We start from the raw sequence: 13,416 nt of genomic DNA, 5'->3' as shown, positions 1-13,416 counted from the left end.
CACACTCTCACACACCCTGGACAGGACACCTGTCCATCACAGGACACACACAGACACACACTCTCACACACCCTGGACAGGACACCAGTCCATCACAGGACACACACAGACACATACTGTCACACACAAAAGAGGGGGTGCACCTCCCCAGTCCACCAGCACATTAGTAATGACACCCCAAAAGGCCGACAAAAAGGACAGGGATAGCAGCAGGGGTCTAGGGGTTGTTAAAGATAGTTTTATTGATTTATTTAAAAAATGACAATAAATACTAATTTAAATACATTTCGATACAGAATTGCTACGCAGTTTTTACACATTGTTTTTAGTTTTGTACATTGTTATGCTACGCTATGCATGTGTACTTTAAAATTAAATATATTACTTTCTTTAACACTGACTAAAGAAACACAAGTTTGAAATTAAGGTCAGGCAGGAGGAGGGAGGGAAGTCAGGAACTATTTTCTCTCAATGACTTTCCTGCGGGGAAAATAGATCCGGCTGGCAAGAAGGCAGAAGTAACGAGGTTTCTCAATGGATTAGTACGCCCTTGCCTTCCCAACATCAGAAACTCGGTTTTAACAGAATCGATCATCAACAAACACCTTCAAACGGAAATCTAGAGGACTGCTTTTCTACACACGGTGAGCAAAATGGCCTCCTCACAGGGTAAGAGAAATAAGAAGTTTGTTTCGAAAACAACTTTAAGTGAGGGTAAAACAACAAATCAATAACTTTACTATTTGCACAGACAGCAGTGTTACCATCCAGCAGCCTGATTAGACCAGATCTCAGGAGCTCAGCAGAACTGGACAGGGTCAGTACTGTCAGGACTCTGTAGGAGATCAGACAGGTGCTGTAATTGTGTCGGTGGCCCAGTAGGGGGCAGTCCATTAAGGTGACTTGAGACACTATGTTGTAGGAGGTACTGTCCTGACTGCTGGTCAGTACAGATCCCAGGGCACTGTCTGTAAAAGTAGGGGTGTTGACCCCAGTGTCTTGACTAAACTCTACTCTGGGCTAGACAGTCCCTCTTAATCCTCCTGTTGCAGCTGTTTCTCTCTGCTGCCCCTGATCTGTGTTGGGTGGCTGCAGTCAGTGAGTCTCCTCCTGTGTGTAAAGACCTTCAGGATACTTGCTGGTAAAAGGCACAATATGAATACAAGAACTTATATCCTCACCCCAAATCCAGATTTCTAACATAAAGTCATAACTAGGTTTATATTACAATTCATTACAAAAGCACCCTGTTTATATGCTGAAGGATACATCATTACTTTTCAAAGATAATTCAAGATTAAAGATCACACAACATATCCTTACAAATAGGCAAATAAAACAAAAGACATGGTGTTTTCATGAAGGTAAAAGGTTATTTGCTTCAAATCCAAAACATAAGTTGCTACAAGGTTCCCTGTTCTGGTCTGTCTGACAACCTTTTTTTCCACCTAATCTATTCATTATAACCCACCAGTCCTGCAGTGCCTATTTCTGCACCCATGTTGCTGCTCTGGGGAGAGAAGGAGCGGCTTGAGCCGCTAAAGTAGTAGCAAACCAGGCCTTTCCCCTAATGCATTGGCAAAGGACTCGGCTGCCGCGAGTGATGTGGCAGAAGGCCATGCGCGTCTGGGCGTGCGCCACCGAAAGGCAACAGCAGACCAGGCCGATGTGTCAAAAGACAGCCGCGAGAAGGTACAGGCAGGGGGTCAGCGGCTCGAACCCCGGGCAGCCCTGAGAATTGTACGGAGATTCGCTCAGCTGTCAGAAGGGCGGAATCTTCCTGCAGGACCTGGTGGGTGTCGGGGTGGGGGGCACCAGCTCGTACCCCCACTGTGCAGACGCTCTTGCCGAAGGAGGCAGTGGCTCCCCTGGTCTCTGCGAGCCGGGGGGATTATTGCTAACGAGGGCGGCGGGAAATCGTCCAACTTTTGGAAAGGTTGGGCAAAGTGCTCTTGGCAAACGAAAGCAGGCGAAGGCTCTGGGTTTGCTCCACCAGAGCGGGGCGGGTCCGCGGACAACGGGAAGTCTGAAACAACGCCGGGCAGTGCGGCGACTGCGGTAAACCTGGCGCTCCGGCGCTCTCCTCCTGCTGGCTCAGCGCGTGAAGGGCAGACCCCGCGCCTACCGCCGAGTCCGGAGATTCACAGGGGCACAACACCAAGCAGGGAACGGAGCAGGCACACACTCTGCAGGGCCCGAGGTCCTGTGGCCCATCGGGGAGACGCAGGCAGAGAGCCCAGGACGACCCAGACAGTCGGGTTTGTGTGGCTCAGCGTCGCCGTAGAGCTGTGGCTCCCAGTCCTGCTCCAGGAGGATCTGCGTCTCCTGGTTTTCACTCCAGCCTGAGCTCTTCCTCACAGACTGACTCATTTCAGTTCCCCGTTGGGGGGGGGGGGGGGGTGATTATCAATTTGCTTTCAGCTTTTAAAAGTTCAGGTGGGATTTGTAACTGTATCAACCCTGTTCCAGTTCTGAACCCGAAATGTAACATGGAGCAACTTGCCCAAAGTGGGCGGATCTGATACAGCGCCACTCCCACTCTGGGCGTGTCCGATAAAGGGCCACTCCCACTGGCATGTCTACTAGCATGGTCACTAGCGTGTCTGAGTGTCTGATACACAGACAGTCCCACCAGGGGGGTGTCTTAAACAGTGTCACTCCCACTTGGGGGCATGTCCAAGATAGTGTCACTCCCCTGTTGGGGCGTGTCTAACCGTGTCACTCCCACTTGAGGGCATGTCCAAGATAGTGTCACTCTGGACTGACACAGGTCTGAAGAAATACGTCAAAACACTGAATGAGCAAGAGGACGAATTAAACCTTCAATCAGCAGTGGAGATTTGGCGCTCAGCTGGAGGGAGAGCCAGCAGACTGGGTTCCTGCAGGACCAAGACTGGGTCCACTGATCTGCAGGAGCTGCTGTACAAATTCAACAGCAGCACTCAGAGCACAGTTCAGCACGTGACCAGGGTACGACAGACCTGAGCTGTACTGCTGGCCCTGCAGTGTGAGGTCAGGTGTCAAGGTTAACGGCAGAGAGACTGGAATGAAGGAGAGAGTCTCGTCTGAGGAACCTGAGACAAGCAGGTCAGCTCTGACTGAAGGCACACAGTGAGGGCAGAGTGAGAGAGACAGTGACAGGGAGTGAGAGCGAGAAAGAGTGAGAGAGAGTGAGAGAGAGCAGGAGTGAGAGACACAGTGACAGGGAGTGAGGATGAGAGAGAGTGAAAGGTGTGAAGGAAAGAGTGAGTGAGAGAGACTGGGATAGAGTGAGAGAGTGGGAGAGTGAGAGTGAGAGAGATAGAGTGAGGGTGAGAGTGGGTCTGAGAGACTGGGAGAGAGTGTGAGTGTGAGAGTGAGAGAGATAGAGTGAGGGTGAGAGTGAGTCTGAGAGACTGGGAGAGAGTGTGAGTGTGAGAGTGAGAGAGAAAGAGAGAGTAGAAGCGTCAGAGAGACTGTGTGAGGGACTGGAACAGGGAGGGTGTGAGAGTGAGACAGAGGGAGAGGTTGCAGGTTTGAGATGCCTCTCGTCTTCTGGACTCTCTGTTGTCTCTCCCCCCTCCCCGTCCCTGCGGCGCCACTGATCCGCTCGGATCGGCACCCCCACGCTCACTCCCGGAAGGTCTGCACCCAGGCCAGCGTGCGGCACCGGCTCTCCTCCCAGGAGTACAGGGGCTGGTAGCCGAAGTGGCGGCGGGCCTTGTCGGTGCTCACGGTGAAGGTGGTGCTGGCCACGGCCAGCGTGTAGCGGTTCAGCAGGGGCGAGTAGCTACACAGCGGCCTGAGCAGCGTGTGCAGCAGGTCGTTGGTCATGGCCGCGGCCCACAGCAGCCACATGGGGATGCGCACCTCGCGGAAGCCGAAGCCCGACAGGAACTGCATGTTGAAGTCCTCATAGCTCTTGTAGGGAGACTCGTCATAGCAGAAGTACACCTGCCCTCCCAGCAGTAGGGGGCGCTCCTGCAGGGACCTGCAGGCCAGCAGGTGCATCCAGGCTACATTTCCTGAGGCAGAGAGATACAGGAGACAAACTGTGAGACGGAGGTGATGTTCAGGTGTGGGGTGGTGAGACAGAAGTGATACGCAGGTGTGGGGTGAGGGGAACCACAGTGAGACGGAGGTGATGTTCAGGTGTGGAGTAAAGAGACAGTGAGACGGAGGTGATGTTCAGGTGTGGGGTGAGGAGACAGTGAGACAGAGGTGATGTTCAGCTGTGGGGTGAGGAGACAGTGATTTGGAGTGAGGAGACAGAGCGATGGAGGTGATGTTCAGGTGTGTGATGAGGAGACAGACAGAGAGACACAGAGATACACAAACTGTGAGACAGAGGTGATGTTCAGGTGTGGGGTGAGGAGACAGTGAGACGGAGGTGGTTTTCAGGTGTAGGGTGAGGAGACAATGAGATGGAGGTGATGTTCAGGTGTGGGGTGAGAAGAACCACAGTGAAACGGAAGTGATGTTCTGGTGTAGGGTGAGGAGACTGTAAGGCAGAGGTGATGTTCAGGTGTGTGGGGAGGAGACAGTGACTAGGAGAGTCTGACATGCTGAGGCTGACTGGCAGAGCCTGGTGAAATGGGGCTGCCAGGGAAGCATGATGAAAACACAAGCTCACAGCGAAGGCACTTTGCTGGACCAGTGTTGCAGATGATGATCAAAAAGCAGAAATTAGACGGCATTTCTGATATCCTGCGTTGTGCTAAGCAGGCAGGAGACTGTACTACCTCAGGAAGCTCAATGTCAGAGCACTGACGCAGCACAGATTTGAGATTTAAATGCTTTACTGGAGTCAGTGCTTAATTGGAGGCTTGAGTGGAGGCGGCCGGAGCTGGTCCTCATGGGTTCGGCAGGAACACATGCACTCATGGGAATTCTGCTGTTTCCCATGATGACTGCAGGCTGCCCGGGTGTTACAGGAATGAGCTGGTGTGGGAGTGAGGATCAGAGTGTGTACCTGCGTAGACACGGCCATGTTCAATGTGCTCGGGGATGCCCCTCAGTATCCAGCCCCCAGTCTTCATGCCCCTGTTGTAGAAATCCTTCATCAGCTGATGGTTCTCCCCATAGATACCAGTGGGGCGCAGGGCACAAGTGTACAGGACCTTCTCCCCGCTGATCTGAAACAACATCACACATTGGGTACTGTGGTTACAGTACAGACTGGGGCAGGAGGTACAGTCCCTCAGTGCCAGTCTGCAGCAGTGAGGGCTCTGTGCCCACAGGACAGACTGGGCCAGGAGGTACAGTCCCTCAGTCCCAGTCTGCAGCAGTGAGGGCTCTGTGCCCACAGGACAGACTGGGCCAGGAGGTACAGTCCCTCAGTCCCAGTCTGCAGCAGTGAGGGCACTGTGCCCACAGGACAGACTGGGGCAGGAGGTACAGTCCCTCAGTGCCAGTCTGCAGTAGTGAGGGCTCTGTGATCACAGGACAGACTGGGGCAGGAGGTACAGCCCCTCAGTGCCAGTCTGCAGCAGTGAGGGCTCTGTGCCCACAGGACAGACTGGGCCAGGAGGTACAGTCCCTCAGTCCCAGTCTGCAGCAGTGAGGGCACTGTGCCCACAGGACAGACTGGGGCAGGAGGTACAGTCCCTCAGTGCCAGTCTGCACCAGTGAGGGCTCTGTGCCCACAGTACAGACTGGGGCAGGAGGTACAGTCCCTCAGTGCCTGTCTGCAGCAGTGAGGGCTCTGTGCCCACAGTACAGACTGGGGCAGGAGGTACAGTCCCTCAGTGCCAGTCTGCAGTAGTGAGGGCTCTGTGATCACAGGACAGACTGGGGCAGGAGGTACAGCCCCTCAGTGCCAGTCTGCAGCAGTGAGGGCTCTGTGCCCACAGGACAGACTGGGGCAGGAGGTACAGTCCCTCAGTGCCAGTCTACAGCAGTGAGGGCACTGTGCCCACAGGACAGACTGGGGCAGGAGGTACAGCCCCTCAGTGCCAGTCTGCAGCAGTGAGGGCTCTGTGCCCACAGGACAGACTGGGGCAGGAGGTACAGTCCCTAAGTGCCAGTCTGCAGCAGTGAGGGCTCTGTGCCCACAGGACAGACTGGGGCAGGAGGTACAGTCCCTCAGTGCCAGTCTGCAGCAGTGAGGGCTCTGTGCCCACAGGACCGGGGGGCTGCAGTCTTACCTGCTTGCCGTTGGCGTTCAGGACCAGCCTCTCGGCCTCCGCCTTGCTCTTGGGGTAGGCCATGTCGTGGAAGACATTGTACTCCGTGTCCTCGTCCCCCCTGCGGGCGCCAGCGGAGAGAGAGGGGAGTCAGTCCAGCTCCTCCTCCACACAGCCACTCCAGCTCCAGGAGGAGCGAACGACAGGGAGGAAAGAGCACAGGTGTGCCGGTGACACCTGGAGAGATCCGACTGGGATCAGGAGAGATCTGAGCGGTACAGGAGAGATCCGACTGGGATCAGGAGAGATCTGAGCGGTACAGGAGAGATCCGACTGGGATCAGGAGAGATCTGAGCGGTACAGGAGAGATCCAACTGGGATCAGGAGAGATCTGAGCGGTACAGGAGAGATCTGACTGGGATCAGGAGAGATCTGAGTGGTACAGGAGAGATCCGACTGGGATCAGGAGAGATCTGAGCGGTACAGGAGAGATCCGACTGGGATCAGGAGAGATCTGAGCGGTACAGGAGAGATCTGACTGGCTGTAGGAGAGAATCGATCGGGACTAGGAGACAGGGCTCACTTCCTCGCTGCGTGCCTGTGGTGGACACCACACAGGCCTAAGCCTGGCTGTACTCTCGCCTGGCCTTTCAGGAAAGGAGGCGATACCAGAGCCCGCAGAGCAGGATTGAACAGCCCGGCTTGACCTTTGACCCCAGCACATGTGACAAATCTTGTTTGGACACTGCAGTGCAGTTTTACTTCCAGCCAGATCCCGAACAATCAGAACAAAAAACAGCCCAGGACACAGATTTCTCCCTGACCTAAGCAACTGCTGTGACTATTTTTCTCTCTCCTGAAAAATGTGAATCATCTCCGCTGCCAAAATCCGAGTCTGGCAGCCTGACTGTCCGGATCTGCATTCCTAAAGTGCAGAGAGCGAGGGAGGGCCCTGGAGGGGCCAGATCTCAGGAGAGGAGTGTTCATAAACAGAGAGGGGGAGCCGAAGAGAAGGAGAGGGGCAGGGAGAGGGGAACAGGGAGACAGGGAGAGACAGGCAGAGAGAGAGAGACAGGCGAGACAAGGCAGAGAGATAGAGAGTATACGTAAATATTTACAGTATATGTAAATATCTACAGTATATGTAATATTTACAGTATATGTAAATATTTTAGGATATGTCTCTGTTGTAAATGTCTGTAGATTCTATTTTACTTTTATTTTTTGTTTTGTTTCATGTGAATTTCATTATTTGTATTTGCTTTGGCAACACTGATTGTACCCATCGGTCGTGCTAATAAAGCACCTTGAATTGAATTGAATTTAACTGAAATTGCGAGACAGGCAGGGAGAGAGGTGGATGAATGGGAATTCAAGAAGGGAGGGAATCCAGCTGTATCGCATCAGCTGCTGGGTTGGTCTGTCCTGGGACACCAGTATTAATGTGTGAGACACGTGGCCAGGAGACTGAGAGAAAAACAACATTTTCCCCTGATCCACTAATTCCACTCTCCTGCTGTGTGTTGTGCTCATTACTGAGGGACTCTCTGTGATCTCCCCCCTCCCTCTCTCTCTCTCTCTGTGTGTGTCTCTTGTTTTGTTATGCGGGTTTATACTGAAATTATATCTACTGAATTATATCTTTTGTGTGGTTTCCTGAATAGTTGCCTCTGGAAAGTATTGTTTTTGTTTTCGACTGCAGACAGAGGGAGGGTGTGGGAGGCAGAGAAGAGGGGAGTGAATCTGGAATTAACTCTGAAAATCTCAACAAACAGTCATGCAAGGACCCAGTACAATAATAACACTGTACTACACCGCTGTAACACACAGTCTCCCCTCAGCCCGGTACTGTAATAACACTGTACTACACTGCTGTAACACACAGTCTCCCCTCAGCCCAGTACTGTAATAACACTGTACTACACTGCTGTAACACACAGTCTCCCCTCAGCCCTGTACTGTAATAACACTGTACTACACTGCTGTAACACACAGTCTCCCCTCAGCCCGGTACTGTAATAACACTGTACTACACCGCTGTGACACACGGTCTCCCCTCAGCCCGGTACTGTAATAACACTGTACTACACTACTGTACTGTACCAAACCAGCACAGCGGTCCTGCTCTCAGGCATGAAGCACACAATGCACCAGGCAAAAATCCCCAGAATTTTGCCAGATGTTCCCAGAACCTCAGCAATCTCTACTCTCTGGATTTCACGGGATGACTGTTTTCCAAAAGCATGTGCACTGTGTCCCGCCTAACCCTCTCTGATGTAGACCCTACTTCTCACAGTGGGATAGATCCTCCTCACTCTGAGGAAGACCCTGCTCCTCACAGTGGGATAGATCCTCCTCACTCTGAGGAAGACCAGGCTCCTCACAGTGGGATAGATCCTCCTCACTTTGATGAAGACCAGGCTCCTCACAGTGGGATAGATCCTTCTCACTTTGATGAAGACCAGGCTCCTCACAGTGGGATAGATCCTCCTCACTTCGATGAAGACCAGGCTCCTCACAGTGGGATAGATCCTCCTCACTTTGATGAAGACCAGGCTCCTCACAGTGGGATAGATCCTCCTCACTTTGATGAAGACCAGGCTCCTCACAGTGGGATAGATCCTCCTCACTTTGATGAAGACCAGGCTCCATACAGAGCCTACTATACGCTGCACAATATCGGTGGAGCTTAGAACAGAAGTCTGTGTGAAACTGATGCAGCCTCAAGCGGAGCCCATCCCGACCTGACAAAATACTTCACATTCTACTGTGCCTGTTAGCACTGAGGTCTGGACCATTTCCAGCCTTTAAGTCATAAGTTTAAAATGTTTCCCTTGGTCCTCCTCCTGACAGCTGGCACGCTCTTCCAGTGGGCTGTATCTGTGCCCAAGGGAGAGCACTTTCTCGGAAAATCGGAACAGCAGCTTTGGAATTCCGATGGAGCAGCCTGGAGCCTCCTTCCTCGTAGCTCCGGGGTCCTGGGTTCAGATCTGGCGCACAACATCTGTCTGTGCGGAGTCTGCATGTTCTCTTCCAGCGATGGGTTGGCGTCCCAGGCAGGGAGGTAGCAGGCACATGCTAACGGTCCAGCAGGTGTGGATGGTTTTGAGCAGGTGTGTGCTGTACTTAGCCAGAAATACCAGAAAACACATCAGCTCCTTACATGGAGCGTCAACTGGTTGGGTTTGGTTACCGTTCCAGTTTACCCTTCAGGTGCTGCAACAGGCTGTTTTCCCAAAGCCCTCTCTGGTACGGGGGAGCCACTGGGAACACAGTGACAAGGGACATCTTCTGGAGCACGTTTCCACACGTTTGTCCACATTTATAGCCCAACATCAAACATGGTGTGGGCAATGGGAGTGTGGAACAAGCTGCCCAGTCCCGTTGTTGAAGCCGACAGCCTGACGCCTCTCAAGAGACAGCTGAATCAGATCCTCCAGAGAGGTGATAACTGGGGAAATCCAGAAGGTGTTACGTGTTCACTTCATTTCTGAAATTAACACTACCCACACAAAAACACAAACACAACTTCACAACCCCACCCCCACAGTGTCAAACCAGCCTGACCAGCAGGTGAGGGGTTGAGCGCTGTGCACCTGGAGTGTGACTGACAGTACTGTAAAACCTGGAGTGGATCAGGGCGCTGTGCACCTGGAGTGTGACTGACAGTACTGTAAAACCTGGAGCGGATCAGGGCGCTGTGCACCTGGAGTGTGACTGACAGTACTGTAATAAGAGCAGGTCCGCTAACACAATTTCAGCTGGAACATGTTTTGCTATGTAACCTGTTGCCAGGGCGTTCATCTTTACAAACAGGCACAGGACGTTTCTTAGCCGGCTCAGTCAGCCGCGCACCAGGAATGAGATCCCTTTCCCTGGGTTCGGCCACCGAGCACAAGGAGTTAACACCCGATAGAAGCAGACAAACCACACAACACGGGCCATCCGCCTTCACAGCCTGCAGCTGAGACGCTGCTGGCAGGACAAGGCCTATTGTCAGAGCCCACCTCCTCCACCGGCGTCTCTGAAACCACGTCTCAGAAACCCCAGTGAGTCAGGACTGGAACCCACTGACCTCTCAACTGCTCAGCAATAACCCCTCGTAGGGCCTTGTTTTCTGGAATTGAAAGTAAATATGCAGAGAATGACACACAGGTGCTTACACTACAGGAAAGGAACCGCAGGTGGGGGGAAAAGTAAGTGACCTCAGCCGGTCAGAGCTCAGAAGGCCCAACTTTCCACACAGAGGGGTGGGAGTGTGGAACAAGCTGCCCAGCCACGCTGCTGGGTGAGACACTCAGTCAGGACAGGAGGCTCTTCTTTACACAGAGGGTGGCGGGAGTGTGGAACAAGCTGCCCAGCCACGCTGCTGGGTGAGATACTCCAGTCAGGACAGGAGGCTCTTCTTTACACAGAGGGTGGCGGGAGTGTGGAACACACTGCTCAGCCATGTCCGGACTTCTCCCAAGAAACAGTTGGATGAGATCCTGGGATCAATTAGCTAATTAGCTACCGGCAACCAAGGGGGAAGTTGGTCCAAACGGCCCCCTCTCATTTGTGACTTGTCTTGTGTTTTAATGCTTGCTTCCAGTTCAGTTCTGGAGTCACATCCAGTACCTCACAGCAGGCCCTCTGGCCTGGGAGCTGGAAACTCCGTCTCAGCTGGCGCGGGGAGAAGGCCAGATAGGAGTCAGAGAATCAGACACCAGCCCTCCTGTCTGCACCGGGACAGGCATCCAATAACAACACAGGACCCTTCCTGGACCTCGTGCCTGACACGTCTGTTCTCACATCTCAGCTGCCTGTCTCTCTCCTTCAGCAGGGGCTCACGTTGTCATCTGTCATCCACATGACCGATTTCCTTCGTCTCAACAGACGTTTTCACACCTGCTGTTAAGCATTTTGAGGAACAACACTTACAGGTGCTCTTGCATGAGACAAAGCACAGACCCTAAACTGACAGTAACACTAGCTGGTTGTCTGACCAGCATAGGAGGCAGCAACGAGAAACCGAGTTTGAGGAAATACAGATACAGGCAGACTTGGCTTGAGAGGACTGCTCAGTGACCACAGACTGGACATAGAAACTGGACAGACTGACCTGGCTGTCCAGAAAGGACAGGCTCAGTGACTACAGATTGGACATAGAAACTGGACACAGGACTACCTGGCTGTCCAGAGAGGACAGGCTCAGTGACCACAGCCTGGACGTAGAAACTGGACAAAGGCAGACCTGGCTGCCCAGAGAGGACAGGCTGAGCTCTCACTGCCAACAGGAAAAAACAGAGACAGATGCACTCTCTGCTGCACTGTGAGACATACTCTGGGATTAGATCAACATTTTTTGCTCAAATAAACGCATTCCCCAAATTCCCACTCCTGCCAGAATCAGAACAGCTCCAGTCCTGTGATGTTCTATTGCTGTAAATGTCTTCTAACTGTTATTCTCTTGGGAAGGCTGTGATCCCTGGTCACGACAACAGAGCTGAGGACAGACAGACAACAGAGAGAGGAGAGAGGGCTGAGAGACAGAGGAGAGACAAACGGGAGTGAGAGATAGCAAGACACAGAGGAGAGACACTGAAGAGACGAGAGAGAAGAGACACGGAAGAGTGAGAGACAGGAATGAGAGGGAACAGAGACAGAGGAGAGGGAGAGACAAGAGAGACAGGAGTGAGAGAGAACAGGGACAGAGGAGAGGGAGAGAAAGAGGAGGAGAGTGAGAGAGGAGGAGGAGAGGGAGTGAAAGAGAGGAGGAGAGGGAGTGAAAGGGAACAAGATGTGGACAGAAGAACAAGCCACGAGAGACAGAAGGAACACAGCCATGGATCTCTCACTCAGTGTATAAACACAGAAACACGCCGGCACATCCCCACTCCTCCTCCCAGCACAGACCCGACTGGACAACCTGATCTATCTGTGTGGAGTCTGCATGTTCTCCCTGTTTTTGTGTGGGTTTCCTCCAGGTGCTCCAGTTTCCTCCCACAGCCCAAAGACATGCTGGCAGGCTAACTGGTTTGTGGGAAAATTGGCCCTGGTGTGAGTATGTGCCTGCCCTGCGATGGGCTGTGTCCCTTCCAGCACCTGTCAGGCCTTGTGTCTCTCGCTTGCTGGGATAGACTCTGGCTCCCAGGCAACCCTCACTTGGGCGAAGAGCATGGATGGGTGAATAGTTTGAAATCTGTGTACAGCTTTAGTCACCATGATACAGAAAAGATGTTGCTGCTCTAGCATCAGTCCAGAGAAGAGCAACCAGATACAATCTGGGACTGAAGGGGAAAGTTTTGCTGAACTGAAAGTACAGGGCGACAGGGAATCAGACAGGAAGACAGGGAGATAAACAGGGCAACAGGGAATCACACAGGGAGACAGGGAGATAAACAGGGTGACGGGGTAACAGTAATGACACAGAGAGTAATTATACAGTGAGAAAGGAATGACACAGGGAGACAGGAATGAGGCAGAGAGACAGGAATGAGGCAGAGAGACAGTAATGAGTCAAAGAGACAGTAATGAGTCAGTGAGACAGCCTTGCCTGTAGAAGTGGTCTCCCTTGACATTGGGCCCCACCACCTCCATGCTGCTGGTGTAGACAAGATACTGGACCCCCAGCTCCTCGCAGGCGCGCAGCACGTTCTCAGTCCCTGCAGACACACACACACACCAGAGGGGGCGTCAGAGAACCTCGACACCCTGAGCAAACTGACACCACTGCTCTGAGCTTCCAGAGGACCTGCTAAACACAGCGAATCTAAGAACACATCACGGCAGAGTGCGATTCCCTTGTAACCCTCCTCAGTTTCATCTGCAATGACATAAAAATTCAAATCAACCTGAAGAATTACACTCAACTGATAAGAAGAGTCATTCGGCTGGTCTGGCCTGTGATGCAGTAAGAAGACAATTGATCTGTGTGTCTCATCCAGCTGTTTCTTGCCAGACGTCAGAGTATCAGCTTCAACATGGCTGAAATCTTCTGGGTTAACTTTGTCAATGGCTTTGAAGATTCTGAATACCTGTGTCAGTCACCTTGTAATCTTCTCTGTTAATACAGACTCAAGAGACTCAGTTCCTCCAGCCTGTCAGTGATGGAAACTCCCTTCAAACTAAAGAGACTCAGTTGCTCCAGCCTGTCAGTGTGGGACACTCCCTTCAGACTAAAGAGACTCAGGTCCTCCAGTCTGTCAGTGTGGGACACTCCCTTCAGACTAAAGAGACTCAGGTCCTCCAGTCTGTCAGTGTGGGACACTCCCTTCAGACTAAAGAGACTCAGTTCCTTCAGACTGTTAGTGTAGGATTCTCTCTTCAGCCC

The 13,416-nt window shown here is 52.5% G+C and overlaps 2 protein-coding genes across 5 annotated transcripts in view; one reads left to right on the top strand and one right to left on the bottom strand.

Moving 5' to 3' along the window:
• Window positions 1-13,416, top strand: part of LOC102689789 (butyrophilin subfamily 1 member A1-like) — a 402,034-nt gene that overhangs the window by 54,485 nt on the left and 334,133 nt on the right. The window lies entirely within an intron of this gene.
• Window positions 217-13,416, bottom strand: part of LOC102690188 (3 beta-hydroxysteroid dehydrogenase type 7-like) — a 35,278-nt gene continuing 22,078 nt past the window's right edge. For all 4 annotated transcript variants that reach the window (XM_069188121.1, XM_069188124.1, XM_069188123.1 and 1 more), the window contains 4 exons: window positions 12,640-12,748; window positions 6,126-6,225; window positions 4,952-5,114; window positions 217-4,004 (listed from right to left, as the gene is read on the bottom strand). In XM_069188121.1, the coding sequence (XP_069044222.1) occupies window positions 3,610-4,004; window positions 4,952-5,114; window positions 6,126-6,225; window positions 12,640-12,748 (767 nt within the window). In that variant the 3' untranslated portion in view covers window positions 217-3,609. The remainder of the gene's footprint in view (window positions 4,005-4,951; window positions 5,115-6,125; window positions 6,226-12,639; window positions 12,749-13,416) is intronic.

The sequence above is a fragment of the Lepisosteus oculatus genome, chromosome 4, assembly GCF_040954835.1.
Source record: "Lepisosteus oculatus isolate fLepOcu1 chromosome 4, fLepOcu1.hap2, whole genome shotgun sequence".
Taxonomy (NCBI): Eukaryota; Metazoa; Chordata; class Actinopteri; order Semionotiformes; family Lepisosteidae; genus Lepisosteus; species Lepisosteus oculatus.
Note: the sequence above shows the minus strand (reverse complement) of the source record. Positions and strands in the feature narration are given on the sequence as shown.